Source organism: Eucalyptus grandis, chromosome 9 (assembly GCF_016545825.1).
Source record: "Eucalyptus grandis isolate ANBG69807.140 chromosome 9, ASM1654582v1, whole genome shotgun sequence".
Taxonomy (NCBI): Eukaryota; Viridiplantae; Streptophyta; class Magnoliopsida; order Myrtales; family Myrtaceae; genus Eucalyptus; species Eucalyptus grandis.
The window spans coordinates 756939-782750 of NC_052620.1; the positions used below are offsets into that span (position 1 = coordinate 756939).

The following is a 25812-nucleotide window of genomic DNA, read 5'->3' on the forward strand; positions in this document are numbered from 1 at the left end:
CTACACTCGCTTATGCTAGCTCACGGGGTGCATAGGCCTCATGAGCCTGAGGCTTGTGCAAATACGTGGCCACATACCCCTATGCCTTTTTCTTTTTGTGCGATTTTATTGTTTCGCCATGCCTTCTGCCACCCCGTTCTACACTTTAAACCAAAATAAGTGATGGGTTATCCACACCTCGTTGACGCGACCACATAGGACCAAGATTTGGCGAAAACGGCCAAAAATTGCTTGAAATTAAGCAAAATTCCCCAAAACGTAAACCCTAACTATTACATCTTTCGCTATGCAATTCACCTTCGATGATCACCATAATGTCGAATTACTTTAAGGTTTTTGTTGCCCATAATGCTGCGATAGTGCTCAAGACGAGTGGTGAGTTGCCCAAATTTTGCCAAAATCACTAGTTAGATTTTGCCTTGTTTTTTTTTTTAATTCAATCAAAAGCCCCACAAAAATCATAAAGGCAAAGATGTAACAAGCTCTGATACCAATAGTTAGAAAATTTGTGAAAAAGCACGATCCCAATAATTGGGATCAATTGCGAAGTGTGTAAATTCTGTATTAACCTCTAGCCATTTATGATACCAAGAATAGATATGCAGAACTTGAACGATCATGAATAGACACTTTTAGTTAAGGGAAAATTCCAAATAAGGACCCGAAGTGGATCAATTTTCTCAAATAAGAATCCGAAATGAATTTTGTGTCAGATAAAGACATAAAGTAGACTCATTGTCTCAAATAAAAACCCGAAGTGATTAAATCAATTCCAAATAAGGACTGAGCTTGCCGGTCGCCCAAATATTCGCCACTATCAAGCATGCAACATTTCCGACGACTGGAGTTTAAGCAATTTTGTCCAAAAAAAAAAATCCAGGGAAAATTAACAAATCTTAAAATAGAAACAAAAAGCCTTAGGTTTTCTATGGTCTCCGCATTCATTGTACTCATCCTCCACAAAGTTGAAGACCCAAATTCTCTGCCAATTGAGGCATGAATTCAAAAACAAGAAGAAAACCATATTCTTCTTTCTTTGTTTGTGGAGACCCAAATTCTCTGCTAGTCAAGCAAGGTGAGGAGTGACAAGAATCGAGTCACGACGATGACCGAGCAACGATTTGGTTGAGGAGCAGCAGAGGAGAAGAAAAAAGAAAACGTAAACATATAAATGAATAACTTGAACTTAGTTAATTTAGAATTTTCCATTTTTTTTCCAATCACAAATTTCTAACAAAATTGCCCCTATTTTAATCACCGGAAAATGTCTGTCAACGAGCTAAGGTCCTTCATAGAGATTAACTTGGTTATTTCAGGTCCTTATTTGATACAAAATTCACTTCAGGTCTTTATTTAAAATAATTGGTCTACTTCGAGTCATTATTTGACAAAAAGTTTACTTTAGATCCTTATTTGAAAAAATAGATTAACTTCATATACTTATTTGGAATTTTCCCTTTAGTTAATTATCCTTTTGATATTGATGATGTGTTTTGCGATTATTAGATAATCAGAATAATGATAATAAAGAGAGGGTTTGGCTTAGATGACTTATTTATATGTCCATACAAATCTTGGTAGATATAGTCTTCCATCAAAACTAATTCTAGTAGATATGAATAATATCCATAGTTATCAGTAATTAGATTTAAATAATAAATTCTCAATGAAATCTAACATAGGTAATTTTAACTGAATGTGGATCATATTAAATAAAATTATGACATTCCACGACGGTGAATTGGCAGGTCTTGTCCTCGCCGAGATCGCCGAACGTATTCCTCCACGCGCGCTCTACTTGGATCGCGGTCGGTGCACCCAACCGGTTTCCTCTGACTTTGGAGTAGAGAATGGGCTCTTCACGCATGCTAGTTTTCATTCGGGGACTTGGGCAGGACGTGATGTGACAAAAGCTACGACAAATGAGTTGATTATTTCCCAAAATCGCATCGCCAAATTTCCTCCCTCGTCGCACACGAAATGCGTCGCTTCTACTGAATGGGGATCGAATTGTTTAGAATAAGCTCCGCTTTATCCGTTCAGACAACCTTGGCCCATGAGGGTGTCCGGGAGGTGGGGATTGGGAGACATGGTTGGGACGATTCGACGAGTTGGAAATGGGGTTTCGTCATTGGTCCTGACGACTACCGTGCACCGACGGCGGGTCCTGCTCCTTAAAAGAGAGTCCAACTCGCTCAGCGCGTCCTTTCTCCTCTTTCTTTTCGGCCACCGGTGGAGTAGATGTGGCTAAATGGCTAAACATGAGAGATCTCATGGTCATGGCCAAGGCTGTTTCTCTTTGAATGCGTTGAACTCAATATTGCGCACATTGTTTTCGCCATTTTATGGTGAACCCGTTGGTCATGTGTACTAATGTGGCAAGATTGCCGTGTACCTAAACACATGGGGGTCGGTGCAAAGTCTAACTAGTGCAAATGCGGCCCGCATCTTAGAACAGAAGGGAAAAATGCACATGGAGAGAAAGGATAGAGGCAGAGAGAGAGAGAGAGAGTTACTTCACTCAAATTAGATAAGATTAATTGAAATTTTCATATTACTATTTCTTTTTTAAATTTTAGAACTTGATTGCATTTTGAATACAAGTTTCGAATTTTTTTGTACACTTATGTATTTCTCTGATTCTCTTATAGTTATATGGTAATCCAAGTGTTCACGTTAATTAATCCATGAGCATAGATGTAAGATATCGTTGCACAAGATAACATGAATGGGCCTCCGATGTTCCTTTGGGATTCAAACATGAAATTTGCTAGATTCGGATCTAGCGCTTTGACCAATTAACTAAAAATGTATCTTGATTGGAATTTATCTACCGTGTTCCAATTTGCATCATTTCAAATCTGGATATTTAAAAGAAAATCAATAAAAATATCATCATTATTCGTATAAAGTCGACTTTCGAGTTTTGCCGTCCGTGCCGTAATTTTTTATCCGGACCTCGAATATAAAATTGAATCCAACTTAGTGAAGCAGTAGTTGAGGGGGATAATGGTGAGAAATGTAGATACGCTACAGCGATCTCTTCCTTTTTTCTTTTTGATAAGTGGATCCCTAATTTTCTAATTGATAAATAATATCTTCCCCTCCCCACCCCCAATTTTTTTTTTTTTGCCCTGAATAACATGCGGCATTCGAATTTTTTTTTCCCCGAAATTTAATTGGGAACGAAATCGATCCGAACCTTTTGGAAAGCGAGGAAGGCAGATTCCCATTTATTATTATTTATATTATTATTCATTAATTAATTTATTTTTTAAAATTTTTCCTCTGCTGGTTCTTTCTCCACACTAAAAAGGCGAAAAGGGAAAACGAAAAAACGAAATCATCTGCGTCCCGTCGCGAATCGCACCATCATCACCATCGAGCCGCGAAGCGACAGCCCTGAAAACCCTTCGCCTCTCTCCGCCCCCGATAATCTCGTATGCCCCCGGAGCTCCGGCTCCATTGACGGAGCCCCGCCTCGGTTCACCGGCGCCGCCGAGCAGATCGACCGATCCCCTCCCTCCCTCCCTCCCTCCCTCCGATTCGCAGCCCCCCGCTCTCCAGTCGATCTCCAGATCTCGAGCTGAAAGGATGTCGAAGCCGTGGGGCAACATCGGCGCCTGGGCCGCCGAGGCCGAGCAGGCCGAGGCCGAGGAGGCCGCCGCCGCCGCCGCCGCAGCCGCCGCCCCCCTGCCGTCGCCGCCCCCGCCAGGGCCGAGCCGCAGAACTTCCCCAGTCTCAGGGAGGCCGTCAGCGCCAAGCCCAAGAAGAAGAAGATGTCGCTGACGGAGTTCTATGTCGCCGCCTCCGCGGGCGGCGGCCGGGGAGGCGGTTCCAAGGGCCTGACCCCGGACGAAATGATGCGCCTGCCCACGGGCCCGAAGGAGCGGTCCGCGGAGGAGATGCAGTACGGCCGGCTCGGGGGCGGGTTCTCCTCCTACGGGAGGTCCGGCCCGATGCCGAACCGGGGCCGCGAGGATGGGGATACTTCCTGGGGCGGCGGAGGCAGTGGTGGGGGTCGGAGATCCTACGGGGGCTTCGAGGATGATCGCCATGGTCCTCCGTCGTCTAGGGTTTCGGAATTCGACCAGCCATCTCGTGCTGATGAGGTTGATAATTGGGCAATGGGGAAGAAGCCTCTGCCTTCACTTGATTCCTCAAGGCAGACCAGGTATGATTCTCTTGGAGGTGGCTCTAGGGCTGATGACGTTGATAATTGGGCAGTGGGGAAGAAGCCGCAACCTCCACCTCCTTCAAGGTCCTTCGGCTCGGGGTTCCGTGATGCTGGGATGGAGCCTGACCGCTGGAACAGAGGTGGAGGAGGGGGATTTAACACAGAGCGCCCCAAATTGGTGTTGGCTCCGCCTAAGGGTGATTCAGTGGGAAATGAAGTGGTGAAATCTACTAGGGCGAGTCCATTTGGAGCAGCCCGGCCACGAGAGGATGTCTTGGCTGAGAAGGGTTTAGATTACAGGAAGCTGGAATCAGAAATTGAGACCAAGAAGACGAGCAGACCCACAAGTGCACAGTCAAGCAGGCCATCCAGTGCGCAGTCAAGCCGGTCTGAGAGTCAAGGGCTGCAGGGTATTGAGAATGTGGCCAGGCCAAGGCCAAAAGTTAATCCATTTGGAGATGCCAAGCCTAGGGAAGTGTTGCTACAGGAGAAAGGGATGGACTGGCGCAAAATTGATTTTGAGTTGGAGCATCGCCGCGTTGATAGGTTTGTCGATCCAATCCTAATTATGTGATGCTATGTCGTCTTTGAATGCTTGTGAAAATGCAGTTGGCTAGTAGTGTCGTTTACTAAAGAAAACTTTCTGTCTGGAATTCTTGACTGCAAATCATGGTTTGCGTCCTTTGTTAATTTATGACTCCATAGTGGAGGTACTGGGAGGTGCATCAGACTAGTGGGTGTGATCGGTGATTTACTGTTCATCTGTACTTTCCACATCTGATGCTTGAAGTGGGCGGCATTGGGTTGGTCTTGAGTCTCCTGACGATGCTTTAGATTTTTTGTGATATGTGGTGGACGTAATAGTACCCTGATAGCATGAATCTGTGAAGAGGAAAATCCTTAAAGATTGTTGTACTTTCTATCATGATTTGAAGATGGAATAATAATGTAGAAGCGTACCTAGATATTGCCTTGGAAAAGCTATTAAGATTAAAGCACTCTGCTATATGCTAATTGGCTACATGATTTGGTTGTTTTCTGGCTCATCACTTTATTACCGTTTCATTAAACATTACTTGAACTGTGATTTGATGGAGGGGAAGTGGACAAGATTGGTCCATCTCCCACAAGAGACCTTGTGAGAACTAATCCATTGAGTTCTCTTTTAACAAGATAACAATGTTTGATTGTTTTAGAGTAAAAATCTCATTCGCTAAAGAAAACATTGCTTTGAGACAACCAAATCATGTGAGAATTCGAGGAAAGAGTTATTTTGCAGGTAGTTGGGATAATGTTTTGTTGAGAGAAGAGTCCTGAATTTTATATAGAGTTTGACGTGTGTGTTTTCGGAATATAACATTCCCTTCTGGAAGACGTTTGTACATTGTTCTAAGTACCCAACACATAATATTCCTGCACTGAAGATGGACTTTTTCTGCTTTTGTTGATCTCTTGATCTCGAGTCTTTTTTGCACTGTTTTTCTTTTCAAGTATTTATATTACTGAATGATGATTAGATGAGCACCAAATTCTGTCAGAGCCAACATAACTTTCTCACCATATATTCATGTTTATTGGAAGATTTCTGCCGGTTATGTCCATCTTTTGTTGGTTGACCAGAAAGTAATGGGGGAAGAGAAGAGGGTCTTTTAGCTTCCCAAGGTGATTTAATGAATGCAAAATATTTTAAGACGCCCTTAATTGACCGTGGAGAAGTCTATGCCTTGATAGGCAGACACACCTTTATTTTTGGACTGTTTAGTGTTAAGGATAAGAGAACAACTTGTGCATTTTCCCTGTCCTTTACCTACGTTGTTTGTCTGTTGCTTTACTGTAGCAATAGAGACTTCACTACTTTGTAGTCACAGTTATTGATGGTAATGTAAAGAAAAGCACAGTTGAAGCAGTCATTGTTTTGATTTATGGGGAGTGCTATTGTAGCCATGCTGGTTCTCTTATGTGCAAAAACTAGCTGCATTTATATAACAAAAGCTAGAGCATTGTTCTGCATTGCGAGCAGCTAAACTAATGAGACATTTTTATCCAAGAGCACTAATATTTGGTGAATATGCTGGATTGTGTCAATATGGTTTGTGTTATGATAATGTTCTGCCATAAGGTCTTTCATGTGCTTACCCTAAACTTCCTTTAACTTATGCTCTCCTTTAGTGGGGAAGATATCTTGTTGGTACTTTGCTTGCCTTCCACCTTGGGAAATGAAACCATACGAGGAGCCTACTTTTGTGAATTGAGCTTTTTTCTCATGCAAAGAAAATTTAATTCTTTTTAACGATCTTAGATTCCTGATAACGGTTAGACGGTATTTGGTTGCCTCTATACATGCTTTTTAGGTGTAGCATTAGTGCCCTTCCATGGCCTTGCTGATACTTTTGGTTCTGATCCCTTTTTCTTAAAGTTAATGCAAATGGATACCCTTGGCATCTAATTCAAGTAAGGTGTTCAGGCCTCAGACAGAGCAGGAAAAGATGCTGAAGGAGGAGATAGAGAACTTGAAGAAAGAAATGGAGAAGGAACTTGCTCTTAAAGCAAACAATGAACATTCCCAAGGATCTGAAGCAGACCAACCCAGTTTGAGTGATGCAATATCTCTGAAGGAAAGGGAACTGGAAGCTTTGACCCGTGATTTGGATGATAAAGTTCGATTTGGGCAAAAATCTGTTGACAGGCCTGGTTCTGGGTATGGTAGGTCCGGTAGCTTTTCTGATAGGCCACCTTCACGGTCTGGGTCAATTGATGAGTCTCGTAGTATGGATTACAACGATCGTCCTTCATCCCGTGGCATGGGAGATGCATGGTCCAGGTCTGGGAACGACAGAAGACCATTTCAAGGTGGCAGGGATAGCGGATTTTTGGCCAGTAGAGATTCCAACAGGTAGAATGCATCTTATGATTACTCGTGCTCATCTTTTACTATCTGGGAAATTTGTAACTAGCACTGTGTTCTTTCTCTGGAAACTTTCTTGTCATCAGGCTTCAAAATCTACGACTTGATTAATACAATGGAAATAGATTGGCAATTTCCTTAAAGAAATTATGTACTTTGTATTTGGCAAAGTTGGGTACTTTAGAAAGTTGATCTGATTTGTAGTGTGCAGCTTTAATGTGATTTCAGTGTTAATATGATAAAATGTAAGGTAATGTCAAACAAATTTAATTTACTGTACAGTTTTTTGAGCTTGACCTTCCTTGATGTAATCCAAGTTTGATTTGTTATGCTTTGGTGGATTCACTGATGATGGGACTGTTACTTTGAGCTAATCTTCTCTCTTTCTTCAAGTGATTGTTTGCTATGCCTTTCCTAAAATGATGCATCAAATAGCTTTTGAAACTTAATTGAGAGTATTCTCTCCCTTGCTGTTTATTTACATAATCTAATGTGCTAAAGGTGCACGGAATTTTTGCTTGGGCTGTTGCTCTTTATGCCATGTTGATTCACTGGAATCCTATGTCAGTTCATCTGGCTTGGTATCAGAAGTCAAAAAAAATGTGAAATGCTTATAACCCGATGCTCTTACATGCCAGGTCAAGGTCGAGGGAGAGATGGTGAACAGCTGGACTTCCTGGGGTTCTCGACTTTTGACAGCTTGAAGCAGATACTGTTTTGCTTCTTTGTTTTTTTCGCATTGATATCTGTCTTTTTATAACTTTCGTCTGGTTAGAACAGGAATTGTTTAATGCTGCGGGGGGACAGATGCATTTTTTGGATTCTAATTCTCATTTTTGCCTGTGTTGAGGACACTGCAAGTCTGTGGAAGTCTATTATGTGACCAATTTTTATACAGTAGTCTGATTGTAGCTTGCCGATGGATTGGCAATTTATATTTGATGATCCTTTCATCGCGAAACATTTCTGTGTCATGTTTTGAAATTCGGGTTTTGAGTGTGCAGCTCCTGTCAGGCTGTCACTCTTACAGGAGATAATGGAACTTTGGTGTTGTGAAGAAAAAATTTGTATTTGAATATAGTTATTCAATGGGACAGGGAAGGATTTCGGCAAAACAACGCTGCTTTTGTGGTATTCGTATTACTAAGCAATCAGGCATGGGCGAAGAGTCTCTGAATGGAAAATGCAAATGCTGGGGGAATCCCATCTCGAGTCTATTGTCCTCTTGATTTTAGTAGGGAAGAAATCACAGTCCTTATTGGGCGGCAGGGATGAACTTGGTGAAGCTCTCCTAGTAGCAATAGACTGATTGTATGACTCGACGGATTTTCGGTTCATTCATAGGACGGTTGATAGGTAACTCTTTGCCAATTCCAGTTTTAGTGTTCCATGTCCAAAGTAAGCCATCACTGGACGACCCTGTGTTGATCTGTTTACGGAGAATGCTGAGTTATATCAATCTAGCGGAATGGTCGCCTGAAATTTAAGGCGCCGCGTGTGGTGAAGTAGGAGTAAACAAATAGATGCCATACGCACGACGTAAGACCTGAAAGCATGTGAGGACGTTTGCCCGTTGAAAACAAAGCTCTGGTAGGGCAGTATGAGTTGCCTCTTGTTTCTTGGAGAGTTTCCAAAGAATTGAACTCGTCAATGGAAATGGCCGAACTAGTCCTGAATTTTGCAGACGGATGTCCTTCCTTCAGTTGACAAAAACAAGCGGTGAAATTGAGCCACAAGGCGAGCCATGGAATCCGAGAATGCAGTTTTACTCGAATTCAGAACAGGGAAAATAAGCGAAAATAAAAAGTGAAAGAGACTGAAAGAAGATCGACTCCACTGGGGATCGAACCCAGAATCTCTGGTTCCGTAGACCAGCGCCTTATCCATTGGGCCATGGAGTCCTTGACGGTGCCAGGGAGCGTTAAATTAAGTATATTAAAAAATCAACAAGCTTTTTCAGATGCCCAAAAGTGACTGATCAATTCCTCGACCAAGTTTCTTCCTGATTTCACTGAACTTATTCCTTAGGTTTAGACGGGCTGTTCCATAATCGTGCAAGAGAAAGAGAAAAACTAGGACTTTTCCAAGCCCCAAAAGTGGGACTCCGGAAAAATGAAAGGAAGGGTGCTTGAAGAGCCAATCTTGCGAACCATCCGTCTGTTCGTATCTGCAAGCCTTCCGTCACCACGTGGATGAGTCATCTCACGAAGGCACCAAAATTGAATTATGTTATCGGGAACCGGTTTTCTCGGAGACGGTGAAAGATTGATGGTTCTTAGGTGGGTTGTTGACTCGAGATAAAATTCTCTCGATTTCCAACGATCTTGTCGGCGCTGCTTCCCGAATAACTGTAGTGTAATGAGATATTTAATTCTATAGATTGCAAGGAAAAATGTCTTGCGAGGGTATCCTGGGCTCTCTTGGTTTGGAAGAAAATGGACGGAACACGACATCAAACATCGAACAGTGACCAGGTTAGAGTAAACGTCGATCATCGGAAGACACACGATTGGCATATATCGAAACAGTGATGCTATCCTTTGGGGGAATCTATCTATGCATCCAACCCCAAGTTACTTTGGCAATCCTTATGCATCAGCATATGAAATGGTAGATGTGGGAATTTAACTCGAGGCCTTATGTTTTTTAAAGTATCAGTCATTTTAACCTTATGAATTATTTGACTCTTGATTTTTTGAAAGCATTCTCTCATGCCAACTTCAATATAAAATGATTTGGTTGCCATCTTGAATTGCTAAAAACATGCAATTCATGGGAACATGCCAAAAATGAGCTGATCTTCACAAAAAATGATCCTATTATTCCTTACAAGACAGATAATTATCAAAAGGATCAGGATAACAAAAACACCTCCATACAATGTAAGAGATTCCAAAGAGAGCAAAGTCCCCTTCTAAATGGATCACACCATATCCTTGCCGGGGGCTGCATTTATTATTCCAAATCGAAAACTTACCAATCTTATAACAAGGCAAAATGATCACAAAAGTCATCCACCACGGCAAACATGACCAGGAGTTCTTATCCTAATGAAAAGTCTCATTTCCATTTCCGTCCGTCCAAAACGATGCCATCATTGCCATGAAAGTGACAAAAAAGAACAGGCATGTGAACGATTGATTTGATCCTCCCCACGTTATATAAAGCGCTGGCCTTTTCAAGTCTCGTCCAAATTCAAACGCCACGCTCCTTCACTTTGCACACTCCTCCCCACTTGCAGAAAACTTCTCCTTTCTCTCTTCTTTCTTGGTTCAGGTCTCGCTCGGTCTCGCCCGGTCTCGCCATGGAGGCCAGACGTTCGTTCGGTGGCTTCTTCGCCATGTTGGTGCTGTCTAGTTTGGTTGGGAGTGCAACATTGGCTCATGCCTCGTGTGATTTCCCGGCGATATTCAACTTCGGGGACTCAAACTCCGACACTGGAGGCCTCTCCGCGGTGTACGGCCAGGCACCGTCGCCTCATGGGGAGACTTACTTCCGCCAGCCCGCCGGGCGGTACTCCGACGGCCGCCTCGTGGTCGACTTCATAGGTACCGATCTAGACAAGCTCTCTCGCAATGTTCTCTCTTTTTCTCTGCTAGAAGTTAGGCTGCTTCCAGGATCGACAAACCTTCAATAAGAAATCAGATGAACAAATTTATAGCAGTAAGAAAAAGGAGAAAACAAGTCGTGATATTGTTTCCTCGTGTGACATCATTTGTAGAATGATTAAGATTCAAAGAAGGGTCGATCAGATTTAAATAATGGTTCTTTTGGGCAACGTGAATACTATGCGATTCCACCAAATGAAGGCATGAAGTCCGGTTTTCGCCCGATGAATGGGCCATCACAAATTAGACATAGCCAAAAACAATTTAGCAGAAAGCGACGTGGGTAGTATAGAAAAATCGATCGAGTCCTCGTGGGAACAAAGCTAATGAGCACACAAGCATGTGCGAGTAAAGTAGATGCGCAAAATCCACCGGCGAATCTTCTTGTCGCGACATGAATCTGAAGTTTCCGTCGGTCCCCATGGTCATGGAAAGTGACCTGCTGACATTAATGTTATTGGCGTGGTACACAGCACTTCAGTGGTGGGCCTGAGGAAATTATTGGCATTGGATTTGAACTAGTATTTCTTTTATCTTCCAGTTTTTGGACAGGATTTCCGTTTTCTTTTTTGGCTTTATAGGTCGGATGGAGTTTCATGATCAAACAGACGATTCAAATGTGATCCTCAATCAGCTAACTTACAATGTTTTGATTTGGCATCCAATTGGTTTTTCTCCAGAAGGAGTAACGAAAGGTGTTTGTGTCTGTGTCTTGTTTTTTCAGCTCAAAGCTTCGGATTGCCCTATTTGAGCGCGTACTTGGACGCGGTCGGATCGAACTTCAGTCACGGAGCCAACTTCGCGACTTCCGGGTCAACCATTAGACCCCAGAACACGACTTTCCGTCAGACAGGGTACAGTCCCATCTCTCTGGATGTTCAGTTCAACGAGTTCTACGAGTTCCGCCGCCGATCTCAAGTTGCCCGCAGCCGAGGTATAAGAATCTTAATCTCGAGGAATTCTCATGTCCTAAAATGGACCGAATCATCTGTAAAAGAGTCGAACGGCTCATAACTAGCACCATGTTAGATGATGAATTAGCATTTTTACGCTTCTAAATGATCCCGACACTGAATTTGATTTCCTGAGTATAAGGTGGGGTCTATGAGAAGCTGTTGCCCACGGAAGAAGTTTTCTCTCGGGCGCTGTACACATTCGACATCGGCCAGAACGACCTCACGGCCGGTTACTTCCTGAACATGTCCACGAACGAAGTAAAAGCATACATACCCGATTTGCTCGGACAATTCAAGAACGTTGTCTCGGTTGGTGTACTAGATATACCTTGTGATCCATTTGAGTGCGAGTATTCTCATTACTAAAATGTAACCCGCACTGCGCAGCACATATATGGCGAAGGGGGGAGGTACTTCTGGATACACAACACGGGCCCCTTCGGTTGCCTCCCGTACGTGATGGAGCGGATCCCGATCCTGGTGTCGCAAGTCGACCGCGCAGGCTGCGCAGCCCCATTCAACGAAGTGGCGCGGCATTTCAACCGCGGATTGAAGGAAGTCGTGACCCAATTGAGGAAGGAACTGCCGTTGGCTGCCATCACCTATGTGGACGTTTACGCGGTCAAATACGCCCTGATCAGCAAACCCGTGAAGTACGGTAAGTATCGAGCGACCCATGAAGCATCCAGCATCGACCGATTCCCATCGATGACTAACGTCTGTCGTGGAAATGCAGGATTCAAGCAACCGTTGAGGGCGTGCTGTGGCCACGGAGGGAAGTACAACTTCGACATGCACATGGGCTGCGGCTCGAAGATCACGGTGGGCGGGAAGGAAGTGTTGGTGGGAAATTCCTGTAAAGACCCATCAGTTTATGTGAACTGGGATGGCTACCATTACACTGAAGCAGCCAACAAGCAGATCTTCGATCACATCGTGGGCGGTTCGTTTTCTGACCCGCCCGTTCCATTGAACAAGGCTTGTCACAGGCTTCCCTCTCCCTGAGTCGTCACCCTCTGGATCGAGTTCTCACCTTGTTCCAGGTGGGTTGTTGACTCGAGATAAGATTCTTTTTTGATTTCCAACGATCTTGTCGGAGCTGCTTCCCGAATAACTGCAGTGTAATGAGACATTTAATTCAATAGGTTGCACAGAATAATGTATTGCTAGACTATCCTGAAATGGGCTCTCTTGGGTTGGAAGAAAATGAACGGAACGCGACATCAAACATTGAACAGTGACCAGGTTAGAGTGAACGTCGAGCATCGGAAGACAATGATGTGAATGGAAATTCCAAGAGGATTCCTTAGGTGTTCGTGGAACACCATGCCATGGCCTCATGTGGTCTGTTAGTGGTTGGCATGTCATGATCGGCATATATCGAAACGGTGATGTCGGCCTTGGGGGAATCTATGCATCCAACCTAAAGAATGTCCCCATGCTTCGGCATGTGAACCAGTAGATATCGGAATCCTAATTCAAATTCAAGACCTTATGTCTCTCAAAACATCATTCATCTCGATCTTATGAATCATTCAGCTCTCAATTCTCTCGAAACATTCTTTCATGCTAAATTCAATATGAAATGGTTTGGTAGCTTTTGTGTCACATCCCAAATCCTATAGGGATGAGGGATTGACACGGTCATTCTTTTTCGAAAAGATGCAGCCTCAACTATACTCAAAATATCTAGCTCCCAAAAGTTCCTGTGATGATGCTCTCGTTCTAACGCTACTAACTGAGGAACGTGAAAAACATGATAAGAAAAAATAATGAGCTAATATGGATCAAGCAATTACTTTGCATATTTAAATACAAACATAACTCACTTTTGCCAAATCTAAAAATTTAGCAAACCTTCAAGATCGAAATGTAATATTTCTTATTTTAGCATAATATGTTCAAAGTAGAAATATTCAAGATTATAAGAAATAAACATTACTGGTCCAGCCCATTGATCAATATCACAAAAAACAAAACAATAATCCATTTCATTGACTAATCTCATGTCACACATTTATGGTCTATCCCATTAATCTATCTTATATGAAACCACACATCAATGGTCCATTTATTGACCAATCTTTTGCTTAATATCAATTCATGGTCATGACACAACACCTTGTGATAAGATGACCAAGATTCTCTCCTAATAAGATCTCTACCTATTATTAACTGGTGACTCAGCCCACAAGAATATCCTAGATTAGTATGCATATACCCACAAATCCCTTACTGGGATCACGGCGATATTAAACATCAATATCAATTCACAATATCATCTACAATCCATTAAGCTAAATCCAAAAATCATTACAATACATTTCAAAAATCAACCGCATAACTTTTAGCAAATCAACTTATCTGCAGAAATACTTTTCATAAAACATTCTCAAATCACTTCAAGACTCGTTTCATAAGCTAGCTTTATAAACTAAATCTAATCAAATGCATGTCATAAAACATTTCACAAACCGATATATATGTGTGTGTATTCACGAAACAACTCTCACATCATTTACAAATACTAAAACATAGTAAATGCTTGATCCAAATTTTATGTAATAAACATGCTTATTCATAACTCATAATATATCAAATCTCGATCATTTTAAAAACATAATTTTACAAATTCTTAGAAGAAATTGTATTATTCACTTGAGAAAAGTTGAAAACCAATCTACGGTAGTCATTCGAGCTAACGCACTTGCATACCCATCAATTAATCAAAAACGATATTAAAAACTTAGTAATACACAACTCTAACGAATGACTCGACTAAACCATGTTCAACCGTCGACGTATCAACTCCTAAACACTACAAAGAAGCTCATTTATGGTGAACATTTGTCTTTCACCGTTACGCCGATTATATCCATTACGCATAACCTGCATGCAAAACTTTGCAATTTCATGTACTACGAAATCGAGTTTCTGTCCACTGCCTTGACTTCATGTTAGATGAGTGGAGAAGAACCAATGAAGATGGGCTGAGATTGTCTATAAAAGACATGGGCCTGGGTTTAATTGGCCCATGTATTACATTTCGAAACATCCGGAAAGGATATGCGTGATCTTATATTGCCAAAAAACACGCAATCCGCGGAAACATTGCCAAAAAATGAGCTGATCTTCATAGATAGTTTTGCCCCATCTTAGCAGTAAGAAATAATGCTCGAGGCGGTTACCTTTTTAGCCCCGGTTTCTATTATATAAAAAGCTCGCATCTACAAAAGGATACGGATAATGAAGACACCTCAATGCAATGAAAGATATTCAACATAAAGCAGAATCCTCTTCTAATTGGAACGCACCATATCCTTGCCTATTGCCGCATTCAGTATTCCAAACCGAAGAACTTACCAACCTTATAACATGGTAAAACAATCACAGAAGTTATCCTCCACGACAGCTTCACCACGAGTCCTTATCCAAATGAAAAGTCACATTTTCATCTCTGTCCGTCCAAAACGATGCCATCATTGCCTTGAAAGTGACAAAAGAGAGCCGCGTGAACGATTGATTTGATCCAACCACATTATATAAAGCGCTGCCCTTTTCAAGTCTCGTCCAATTTCCAACGCCACGCTCCTTCACTTTGCACACTCGTCCCCACTAGGAGAAAACAAATTCTTTCTCTCTTCTTTCTCGGTTGAGGTCTCGCTCGGTCTCGCCATGGAGGCTAGACGTTCGTTCGGTGGCTTCTTCGCCGTGTTGGTGCTGTCTAGTTTGGTTGGGAGTGCGAGGTTGGCTTTGCCTCGTGTGATTTCCCGGCGATATTCAACTTTGGAGACTCGAACTCCGACACCGGCGGCCTCTCGGCAGTGTTCGGCCAGGCGCCGCCGCCTCATGGGGAGACTCACTTCCGCAGGCCTGTCGGGCGGTACTCTGACGGCCGCCTCGTGGTTGACTTTATAGGTACCGATCTAGATGCCTCTCTCGTGATGTTTTATTTTTTACTCTGCTCAAAATTAGGCTGCTTCCTGGATGGACAGACTTTCTTTAAGAAGTCAAATGTACACATTTATTGTAGTAAGAAAAACAAGAAAACAAGTCGTGATATTGGTTCCCCGTGTGACATCATAGAATGATTAAGATTCAAAGAAGGGTGGATGAGATTTAAAATATGGTTCTATTAGGCAACGTGAATACTATGCGATTCCACCAAATGAAGGCATGAAGCCCGGCTTTCGCGTAGAACAGGCCATCATAAATAGAACATAGCCAAAAGCAATTTAGCAGAAAGCGACATGGGTAGTATGTAGAAAAATCAATCGTGTCCTCGTGGGAATAAAGTAATGATCACACGAGCATGTTCAAGCAAAGTAGATGCACAAAATCCACCGACGAATCTTTTGTCAGGACATGAATCCAAAGTTTCCCTTGGTCCCCATGGTCACGGAAAGCGACTTGCAGACATTGATGTTAATGGCGTAGTGCAGAGCACTTCAATAGTGGGCCTGAGGAAATTATTGGCATGGGATTTGAACTAGTATTTCTTTTATCTTCCAGTTTTTGGACAGGATTCCCGGTTTTTTTTTTTTTATTATTATTATTATTATTATTATTATTATTTTATTTTATTTTTATTTTGGCGATATAGGTCAGATGGAGTTTCATGATCAAACAGAGGATTCTTATGTGATCCTCCATCGGCTAACTTACAAATGTGTTGATTCAGCATTGAATTGAATTTTCTCCAGAAGAAGTAATGAAAGGTGTTTGTGTGTGTGTTTGTGTGTGTGTGTGTGTGTGTGTGTGTGTGTGTCTGGTTCTTTTCAGCTCAAAGCTTTGGATTGCCCTATTTGAGCGCGTACTTGGACGCGGTCGGGTCAAACTTCAGTCACGGAGCCAACTTCGCGACCGCTGGTTCGACCATTAGACCACAGAACACGACTCTCCACCAGTCGGGGTTCAGTCCCATCTCCCTGGACGTTCAGTTCAACGAGTTCTATGAGTTCCGCCGCCGATCGCAAGTTGCCCGCACCCGAGGTATAAGAATCTTAAATCTCAAGGAATTTTGATATCCTAAAACAGGACCGAATCATCTGTATAAGAGTCAAACGGCTCGCAACTAGCGCCATTGTAGATGATGCATTAGCATTTTCACTTCTAAGTGATCCTGTCACTGAATTTTATTTCTCGAGTATAAGGTGGGGTCTATGAGAAGCTGTTGCCCAAGGAAGAGGTTTTCTCTCGGGCACTGTACACATTTGACATCGGCCAGAACGACCTCACGGCCGGTTACTTCCTGAACATGTCCACGAGCGAAGTAAAAGCATACATACCCGATGTGCTTGGACAATTCAAGAACATCGTCTCGGTCAGTGTACTAGATATACCTTGTGATCCATTTGAGTGCGAGTATTCTCATTACTAAAATGTAACCCGCACTGCGCAGTATATATATGGCGAAGGAGGGAGGTACTTCTGGATACACAACACCGGCCCGGTCGGTTGCCTCCCTTACGTGATGGAGCGGATCCCAATCCTGGTGTCGCAAGTCGACCGTGCAGGCTGCGCGTCCCCGTTCAACGAAGTGGCGCGGCATTTCAACCGCGGATTGAAGGAAGTCGTGACCCAATTGAGGAAGGAACTGCCGTTGGCTGCCATCACCTATGTGGACGTTTACGCAGTCAAATACGCCCTGATCAGCCAACCCGAGAAGTACGGTAAGTATCGAGCGACCCATGAAACATCCAGCATCAGCCGATTCCGATCGATGACCAACGTCTGTCGTGGAAATGCAGGATTCAAGCAACCGTTGAGGACGTGCTGCGGCTTCGGAGGGAAGTACAACTTCAACATCCACATGGGCTGCGGCGCGAAGATCACGGTGCGCGGGAAGGAGGTGTTGGTGGGAAATTCCTGTGAAGACCCGTCAGTTTACGTGAACTGGGATGGCGTCCATTACACTGAAGCAGCCAACAAGCAGATCTTCGATCACATCGTGGGCGGTTCGTTTTCTGACCCGCCTGTTCCATTGAACAAGGCTTGTCAGAAGCGTCCCTCTCACTGAGTCGTCGCCAGCCTTATGAATCGAGTTCTCACCTTGCTAGATTCTTTCTTGGTTGCCCTTCTGATCCTCTTGTCTTAGCTGCTCAATTTGCAAATTTGAGGATCAGATTTTGCTCTCTCTCTATCTCTCTTTTCTGTCAATTCTCTTAAAGACGAAAGGGATGAAATGAAAGTTCACGAGAGAGTGATTGAATAACAAAATGACCGACAGCAAGAATGACCCAACCTTGCCCAATCTGAACTTTCCAAGTCTTTGCTGGAGTTTACTACAAGTTAGGAGCTAGGAAGCATACTTATAAAAGTTACCGCAGCACTTTAGACGCTATGTCGAGATGCCGTATCTTCATGCCTCGTTGTTGCAAGAAAAGTTGCTGCAACAATGCTAGACATGCTCCAATTTTTTCATCGAGACTTGTCTGGTAAGTAACTCGATAAGAGATAGTGAAAATGAGGACGATTTGTTCTTTTCGATTACAATTGAAATGCAAATGTTGATCAGCATATATCTAAGCTTAAGATTACTAACTTGGTCCACAGAAGTAATCTAATATCTTGATAAGAAATTGTCTTGACTCCCTCAAACCACTCCGAAAAGGATGGGCCTCCATTCGGAGAGGAGAAATAGACCAGAAAAAAAGATCTGATGAGATTCTACCATGGGAGTAAATATCTTCAAATTTCGACAAAATTTCATAAAAACGAAAAAGAAAATTACAGATTTCTGATCTCATCCAAACAAACAACTTCAATGGTCATATCCCATCCAGTTCTCCGTCGGTTTTGGACTTGTTATCACCTATAAAGGCCTCAACTTTTAATGAGGCTTCAGCTCTCGCTCGCTTTGGGTTTCTCTCACTAAAGATGGAGGCCAGATGTTCTTCCTGCTTCTTCACGGCGCTGTTGCTGTGTCGGTTGGCAGGCATGGCTCAAGCATCCTGCGATTTCCCGGCAATGTTTAACTTTGGAGACTCAAACTCCGACACCGGCGGCCTGTCAGCTGTGTTCGGCCAGGCCCCGTGGCCTGAAGGCGAGACCTACTTCCACAGCCCTGCCGGGAGGTACACTGATGGCCGCGTCGTGGTAGACTTCATAGGTAACACATCAAAAAAAAAAAAAAATTAACCGATAATGAGCTCCATTTCTCACGAATTCTGCCTCTTCTATACGTCTGCTCGGTTTCTGGTGACATTCAACACCAGATACTGCAGCTTTAAACATCTAAACAAAGACATGTTATCCGAAGTTAGCCATGAGATCGATGTCCAGGATGCCGAAATTTTACTGATAAAGCATAGTACTTTTTCCTTGAAATCTCACTGTAACATCTCCGGTTGATCATATTTTGAGACAGCGTCTAGATTCTAGCGGACTCCGAGATCTATATCAACTCAATTGGCCAATCGGATAATGTTCTAGATGCCAAGACTTGATTTACTATAGGATGTTCGTGTCTTTTACAGCTGAGAGCTTGGGGTTACCGTATCTGAGCGCGTATCTCAACTCAGTGGGCTCGAACTTCAGCCACGGAGCCAACTTTGCGACTGCAGGTTCCACCATTCGGCCCCAGAACACGACCCTTCAACAGTCGGGGTTCAGCCCCATCTCCCTGGACGTTCAGTACAACGAGTTCTATGAGTTCCATAACCGAACTCCAGTGGCTCGTCAAAAAGGTGCAATCATCCATCCATTGGTTCTCATTCGTCCTGGAACTTACGTCCTAGATGTCCTAGATCTTTTAGCTTTTGTAACTGGCATGGTGCCGGATGCATTCATTCATAATCATGTAAATGAGACTTTTTTGGATATAGGAGAGGTCTTTGAGAAGCTGTTGCCCAAGGAAGAGGTTTTCTCTAAGGCTCTGTACACCTTTGATATCGGCCAGAATGACCTCACGGCTGGGTACTTCATGAACATGTCTACCTCCGAAGTGAGAGCATACCTTCCCGACGTCCTAGGGCAGTTCAAGAACATCGTCTCGGTTCGTACCTGAACCAAAAACACTTCCCGTCCCCTTGAATCGTGTTGGTGGACGTACCACACGGTCGTGATTTTTCTCTTCCTGATCAAAACTACTACCCGGTGTGCGCGCAGTATGTGTACAGCCAAGGCGGCAGGTTCTTTTGGATACACAACACAGGCCCGGTCGGTTGCCTCCCCTATGTGATGGAACGGGTACCGATCCTGGCATCACAAGTGGACCCCGTCGGCTGCGCGTCTCCTTTCAATGAAGTGGCTCAGGATTTCAACCGCGGGCTGAAGGAGGTCGTGATGCAGTTGAGGCAGGAGTTGCCCCAGGCGGCGATCACGTATGTCGATGTCTACTCGGTGAAATACTCCCTGATTAGCCATCCCGAGATATATGGTTAGTGTACTCCCCTAGTTTTCTTTTGCAAAGATATAATCTGCTGTAGTGACATAGCATCAGATCAGACTACAAGAATCTAGGATGAGACTGTCTCCCGCGAATTACATATGCAGGGTTCAAGCATCCGTTGAGGACTTGCTGCGGCCACGGAGGAAGATACAACTATGACATCCACATGGGATGTGGCGCAACGGCGATGGTGGACGGGGAGGAAGTGATGGTGGCAAAGTCCTGCGACAATCCGGCGCTTCATGTGAATTGGGACGGAGTCCATTTCACTGAGGCGGCTAACAGGCAGATCTTCAAACACATCAGGAGTGGCTTATTCTCCGATCCACCTGTTCCGCTGAGCTCGGCTTGCCTGAGGATGCCTCCGTCCTGAAGCGGACATGAACATGTGGTCTTCTCTTGCTGAAACTCGTTATGTTGTTTCTTTCCAGTGCTGCTTTTGGGCTGTTTTCAGTTTGCGGTTTCGCGGGAATGCAAACCAGGAGATACATTTCCGACATTGAATCCCAGCATCATCTTGAATCACAAGCCTATTAACACATGAGATATCATCTACAAGCTTAGGACCTAGCAGGGTATAAGAATCTTGCAATTTTGCGTATCCGTGCTTCGCGAGGCACCCGATTTTCAGACGCACTTTTGGGAAAATGACTATTTTAATTAGATGAACGATGGCACGTTAGACATCGCTGCACGACCCACTAGTCAATAGCGCAGAAATATAGTCGGAGTCTCAAAGAGAGATCTCTCCAAATGTATATTCGAGTGTGAGTGAGTATAGTGTGGATGGGTGGTTCCCACTCTAAAATCAGAAATTGCCCATTAAGGATTGGTTCTGAAAAATTGGAATCAGGAATGGCTCGTCGATTCCATAGTCCCGCCAAGCCTCACGCGTCAGCATTGTGATATGCAATAAAGAATTACACAATTGAATCACCTCTTGATGAGATTCTTAGTTAGAGATTAGAGTCAATGAACCAATAATATTAGGGTGAACACCTTGAAAAACCCCAAACTAGTACACTTGTGACAAATTTACCTCAAACTATTTTTTTTACCATGAAACCCCAACTGGTATACTTGTGATAAATTTACCCCGACTAACTATAAAAAAAATCATAAACTGGTACATTTATGACAAATTTACCCAAAACTAATTTATTCGACAAAAAAAAACCCCAAACTGGTAAATTTGTGACTAATATACCATCCGCTAAATTAGATTAATACCACAAAAAAATCACAAAAATTGTAAACTGTGACAAATAGAGTGTAAAATCTCAAATTGGTATATCGGTCAATTGTCACGTGTCATTTAACTTTATAATTTAACAAGAAAATTTAACTAAAACTAACATAGGGTAAATTTGTCACAAGTGTACCAGTTTAGGGTAAATTTGTCAAAGGTATACCAGTTTGGGGTTTTTGGTGGTCAAAAAAATAATTTGGGTTAGATTTGTCACAGGTGTACCAATTTGGGATTTTTCAGGGTATTAACCCATAATATTATTATGTTAGGAAATATGTAAGTAAGAGAGCTTGTCATGAATGGGCAAATTCAGATTATTATCCAACATAAAAACTAGCCAGTAGCTTAGGGATTCAAGATTTTTCATTTAAAAAATTAAAAATATATTATATATATTACTGGTTGAATCCGGGGGACAGTTCCACGCCTGGAAGTGGAAATTAGACCGGATCCTTTAAGCACCGCCAGTTCTTGAATAGTCCGGTTTGATTCCAGGATGTTCTCGATGAATTTATTACACAAAAAGTCAGACGTTTATGGACGGCATTCAAATTAAGCAACGTTCATTGCAAGAAACATTTTTATATTTCCACGTCGACTTATATAAATACTCTTTCCTCTCGCTGGCGTTCGCCTGTGCACGCACTTGGGGCAAAATCGAGTCCAACTCGAGGGAGCCCGGTCTTCTCGGGCCTGCGAATGGCCATGGCGGTGGTGGCTGCGGCGCTCACGTTGCTGACCTCTGGATTTCCGGCATGTTCGGCTGCCGGCGCTGCTGCAGCAGCATGCGATTTCCCATCCATCTTCAACTTTGGAGACTCGAACTCCGACACGGGAGGGCTGTCGGCGGCGTTCGGGCAGGCCCCCCCGCCAAACGGAGAGACGTACTTCCACCGGCCAGCGGGGCGGTACTGTGACGGCCGCCTGCTCATCGATTTCATCGGTACGAATCTTTCGCTTCCCCTTGGAATGAATCTTGAGTTTCATGAGAGCAAGAGTTCCCAGATCCGAATTCTTCTGCGAGGGATTGCTTGAAAACAGTTGAAGATGTCATTATTCCAATTATTTTTCGAATTTGAATATTGGGTTTTCACGGTCCAATCCCATGAGATTTTCAAATTCAACGTGCTGTCGATTCCAATAGATAAGATCTGTCCATATGTAATCGGGCCGATATATGCGACTATCGTCAGTCAACTTTGCACATCTTTCTAAATAAAGCTAAGTTATAGCATAAAAGCTAGTGGTGCTATTAAATTATGTATGCACTTATTAAATCGTAAAATTATTTTCGGTTTTAATTATTATTATCATAAACTTTAGGAATATGAGATTCTTTTTACGCAAAGCCAAGCAAGCTGTAAAATGCTTGTAAAGCATCTTAAAAGTTTTTTTTTTTTTTTTAAAAGCTTTCGGGTTTAGCCTTATGACGATATGAATATTTTATGGCCAGATTAATACATTAGTGAATGTTCAGGAGCTCGAGCATAGATTTTTCTTTTTAAAAAAATTTGTAGGAAATACTATAATCCTAACACAAGGGTAATTGGTGCACTGACAATTAAGGCGCATTCGTTTCACAGAAAGTGAGTTATTTTAAGAATATTTTTCAAAAAATAATCGCTAATATTGCTTAGAAAATAAATGAATGAATTTTTATTTCATCATCCACGAATTTAATTAGGCATAAATTGTTATCGATGATGAAAATAGTTTTCGTTAACTAATTTTTCTAAACAATATAAGCAATCAGTCTTTGGAAATCACGAAATGAATGCATCTTTAAAATTTTTTAATTTGCTGATTAATAAGTACTCCTAAAATACTCGTTAGCAAAATCTTTTTATATCCATGACTATATGAAAAATTATACAAAATAATCTTCTCGTATGTCCAGATGATTTTGATTGTTCTTTCTTGTGCCATATGATGTCCAGATTATCCTCCAGAATCATTTGATCTAAAAAAGAAAGGAGCCCGATAACTTCTTTTTTCTTTCCCACAAATATTATTGGGTTAATCGTGATTTTTTGAAGTAAATAAATGAAGTGGTCTTTATATTCTTGTTTTCTTTCCTTCTTGGGCAGCGGAGGATTTGAGATTGCCTCACCTAAGTGCGTATTTGGACTCCGTCGGTTCAAATTTCAGCCATGGAGCCAATTTCGCTACTGCCGGATCACCGATTAGACCTCAGAACATGACCCTGGCACAGAGCGGATATAGTCCGATCGCATTGAATGTTCAGCTCGTCGAGTTCTCAGACTTCCTCGCGAGGTCGCAATATTTTCGGTCTCAAGGTACCAACTCTGGACGGCGGACTGTATATTTCCGGTGTCATTTTCAGGTGCTAACGAGGATGTTCATGTTCTGATGTGCCGTGCCTCCTGTTAACAAAAAGGAGGCGTGTTTCCGAGATTATTGCCTCGAGAAGAGTACTTCTCCAGGGCTCTGTACACGTTCGACATCGGCCAAAACGACCTCACGGCCGGATTGACGCAGAACATGACCATCGATCAGATAAAGGCATACATTCCAGACGTGACGGCTCAGTTCTCAGATGCTATAAAGGTGGCGCCGTCTATCTAATCTAGTTCTGGTCGATATTCCCGTATTCGTTTCTAATCATTTCCGAAGTATTTTGACGAGTGGAATTTTTTTTTATGTGAAACAGAAAGTGTATGCCGAAGGAGGAAGGTCGTTTTGGATACACAACACCGGCCCTTTGGGGTGTTTGATCTACATCATGAACCGGTATCATCTCGAAGCTCCAGAAGACGAGCATGGCTGCTTGAGACCTTTCAACGAGTTGGCTCAGTACTTCAATGCCAAGTTGAAGGAAGCGGTGGATACACTCAGGACAGAACTTCCTCTAGCAGCAGTAACATATGTTGATGTGTACTCCGTGAAGTATAATCTCATTACTCAAGCACACCAACATGGTGATTACCTCAGTACCTTCACTCCCTCTTTCAGACCTAATAACTTTTCCAGGATGGGTCGTTTGATAGGTGCGTGTCACTGTAGAATCTCGAGTAACATGTAGTTTCAGCATAGATTTAGGTAAACGCAAAGGGATGGAATACAATGGATTACTATCACGAAATCCATCGGAGGCTGTCTTGGTAACTCTTGGCCTGCGATGATGTTTTGCGCATTTGCAGGATTTCAGCAACCTTTCAAAGCCTGCTGCGGTCATGGTGGGAAGTACAACTACGACGACAGTAGGAGGTGCGGATTCAAGATCACAGTCGAAGGCAAAGAGGTCGTAATCGCAAGGTCATGCAAAGATCCGTTGGTCCGGGTCGGTTGGGATGGAATCCATTTCACGGAAGCGGCAAACCGATGGATTTTTGAGCAAATAGCCGACGGCTCGTACTCAGAACCGCCGGTTCGTCTGAACATGGCATGTCATAGAATGGATCACCAATCGACGGTTTGACCTCTCGTTTTCGGATGCAGAGAAGCTATTTCGTTTTTGAACATTGTATGGACGAGAAAAACCAGTGATTAGGACTTGGTCCGTCTGACTTCTTTAGCTTATTGCTGCTGCAGCTGTACAATCTCGGAACTTGGTGTGCATCTTCTTCAGTTTATTAAAAGATTTTAGCCAATCTTAAGATATGATTACTGCTGCGTTTGCTTTCTATGCCAGAAAGAATGACAAATGGTTTTTAGATTACTTCCCTTCAAGTGCCAAGCATAGGTTTTCAAATGAGCGGTGAAGAGTGCAGTAGGAATCATTGGACCATTTCTATAGGACCATATTACTTCCACAAGGGAATGGGCAAAAGAAAGGGAAAAAGAATGATAATGTCAATTGAAAAAAATGCATTCCAAAAGAAATGATACTCTAGGCAGGTACCTCTTTAGCCAAAATAACATGCCAAAAATGATCCTATCATTCCTTACAAGATAAATAATTGTAAAAAAAATTGCGGATAATGAAGACCCGTCCATGCAACGAAAGATTCCCTAGGGCAAGATATCCTGAATCGCACCATATCCTTGCCGATTGCCACATTCAATACTCCACATCAACAATATATAAAAATAATAATTCAGAGTGTTGTAGACTTTCTGCGGCTGATTAGGGAGCTTTCGGACAGTGAATATATATATATAAATGATAGTTTAGGATGTTGTGAAACCGTATGATTTTACGGATCTTAATTTGAGCTTACGGTTTGCCCAAAATGAAATTTCAAAGTTTATCGAGCATACGAGTCATATTCTGAACAGTAACTTTCGGGGCTTTTGAGTGGCTAAGTTGGGGTTTTTGTAGTATATTGAAATGGCTTTATATACACTGTACACTTGCTTAAAATGGAATTATGTGGAGGAAGTTATGACGTGAAGAAATTAGTGTGCAAGCTACACATAGCAGACAATTTATCAAATTATAGGCAAAAATGTAGTTGATTCGTTCATTAAATATTTTTTTTTTGCTTGTTCTTTTAATATCATTTTCTGGTTAATTGTTAGGAATTTGAGTGCATCAATTGAGTAATCAATGTAAATTGGTTTT

General features: G+C 42.6%; 5 protein-coding genes and 1 non-coding gene across 8 annotated transcripts; 5 read left to right on the forward strand and 1 right to left on the reverse strand.

The window, feature by feature from the left end:
- The first annotated feature begins 3333 nt into the window (after window positions 1–3333).
- Window positions 3334–8043, forward strand: LOC104433489 (eukaryotic translation initiation factor 4B2). Its single transcript, XM_039301929.1, has 4 exons — window positions 3334–3687; window positions 3723–4723; window positions 6642–7070; window positions 7721–8043. The coding sequence occupies exons 1-4, from the start codon at window positions 3595–3597 to the stop codon at window positions 7743–7745; spliced, it is 1548 nt and encodes a 515-aa protein (XP_039157863.1). The 5' UTR covers window positions 3334–3594; the 3' UTR covers window positions 7746–8043.
- An 867-nt stretch (window positions 8044–8910) lies between these two features.
- Window positions 8911–8983, reverse strand: TRNAR-ACG. Its single transcript has one exon. It is a non-coding gene; the product is annotated as a tRNA-Arg (tRNA).
- Window positions 8984–10268: 1285 nt separating this feature from the next.
- LOC104433490 (GDSL esterase/lipase At3g26430) lies at window positions 10269–13136 on the forward strand. Of its 2 annotated transcripts, XM_039301551.1 has the most exons (6): window positions 10269–10630; window positions 11415–11624; window positions 11786–11955; window positions 12034–12304; window positions 12383–12689; window positions 12792–13136. In XM_039301551.1, the coding sequence occupies exons 1-5, from the start codon at window positions 10387–10389 to the stop codon at window positions 12649–12651; spliced, it is 1164 nt and encodes a 387-aa protein (XP_039157485.1). In that variant the 5' UTR covers window positions 10269–10386; the 3' UTR covers window positions 12652–12689; window positions 12792–13136. The 2 variants fall into 2 exon arrangements, with proteins under 2 accessions (XP_039157485.1, XP_010044555.1); XM_010046253.3 differs by having other exon boundaries at window positions 12383–13136.
- A 2185-nt stretch (window positions 13137–15321) lies between these two features.
- On the forward strand, window positions 15322–17865 carry LOC104433491 (GDSL esterase/lipase At3g26430). The gene is made up of 6 exons (XM_039301854.1): window positions 15322–15327; window positions 15375–15564; window positions 16429–16638; window positions 16800–16969; window positions 17048–17318; window positions 17397–17865. The coding sequence occupies exons 1-6, from the start codon at window positions 15322–15324 to the stop codon at window positions 17663–17665; spliced, it is 1116 nt and encodes a 371-aa protein (XP_039157788.1). The 3' UTR covers window positions 17666–17865.
- Window positions 17866–18389: 524 nt separating this feature from the next.
- LOC120288038 (GDSL esterase/lipase At3g26430-like) lies at window positions 18390–20542 on the forward strand. The gene is made up of 5 exons (XM_039301309.1): window positions 18390–18757; window positions 19125–19334; window positions 19473–19642; window positions 19756–20026; window positions 20143–20542. Exons 1-5 carry the CDS (start codon window positions 18526–18528, stop codon window positions 20409–20411), a joined length of 1152 nt encoding a protein of 383 aa, XP_039157243.1. The 5' UTR covers window positions 18390–18525; the 3' UTR covers window positions 20412–20542.
- A 1367-nt stretch (window positions 20543–21909) lies between these two features.
- Window positions 21910–24908, forward strand: LOC104433492 (GDSL esterase/lipase At3g26430). Of its 2 annotated transcripts, none has more exons than XM_039301540.1 (5): window positions 21910–22230; window positions 23375–23584; window positions 23686–23855; window positions 23959–24295; window positions 24449–24908. In XM_039301540.1, the coding sequence occupies exons 1-5, from the start codon at window positions 21987–21989 to the stop codon at window positions 24724–24726; spliced, it is 1239 nt and encodes a 412-aa protein (XP_039157474.1). In that variant the 5' UTR covers window positions 21910–21986; the 3' UTR covers window positions 24727–24908. The 2 variants fall into 2 exon arrangements, with proteins under 2 accessions (XP_039157474.1, XP_010044557.3); XM_010046255.3 differs by having other exon boundaries at window positions 21911–22230; window positions 23959–24226.
- Window positions 24909–25812: the final 904 nt, after the last annotated feature.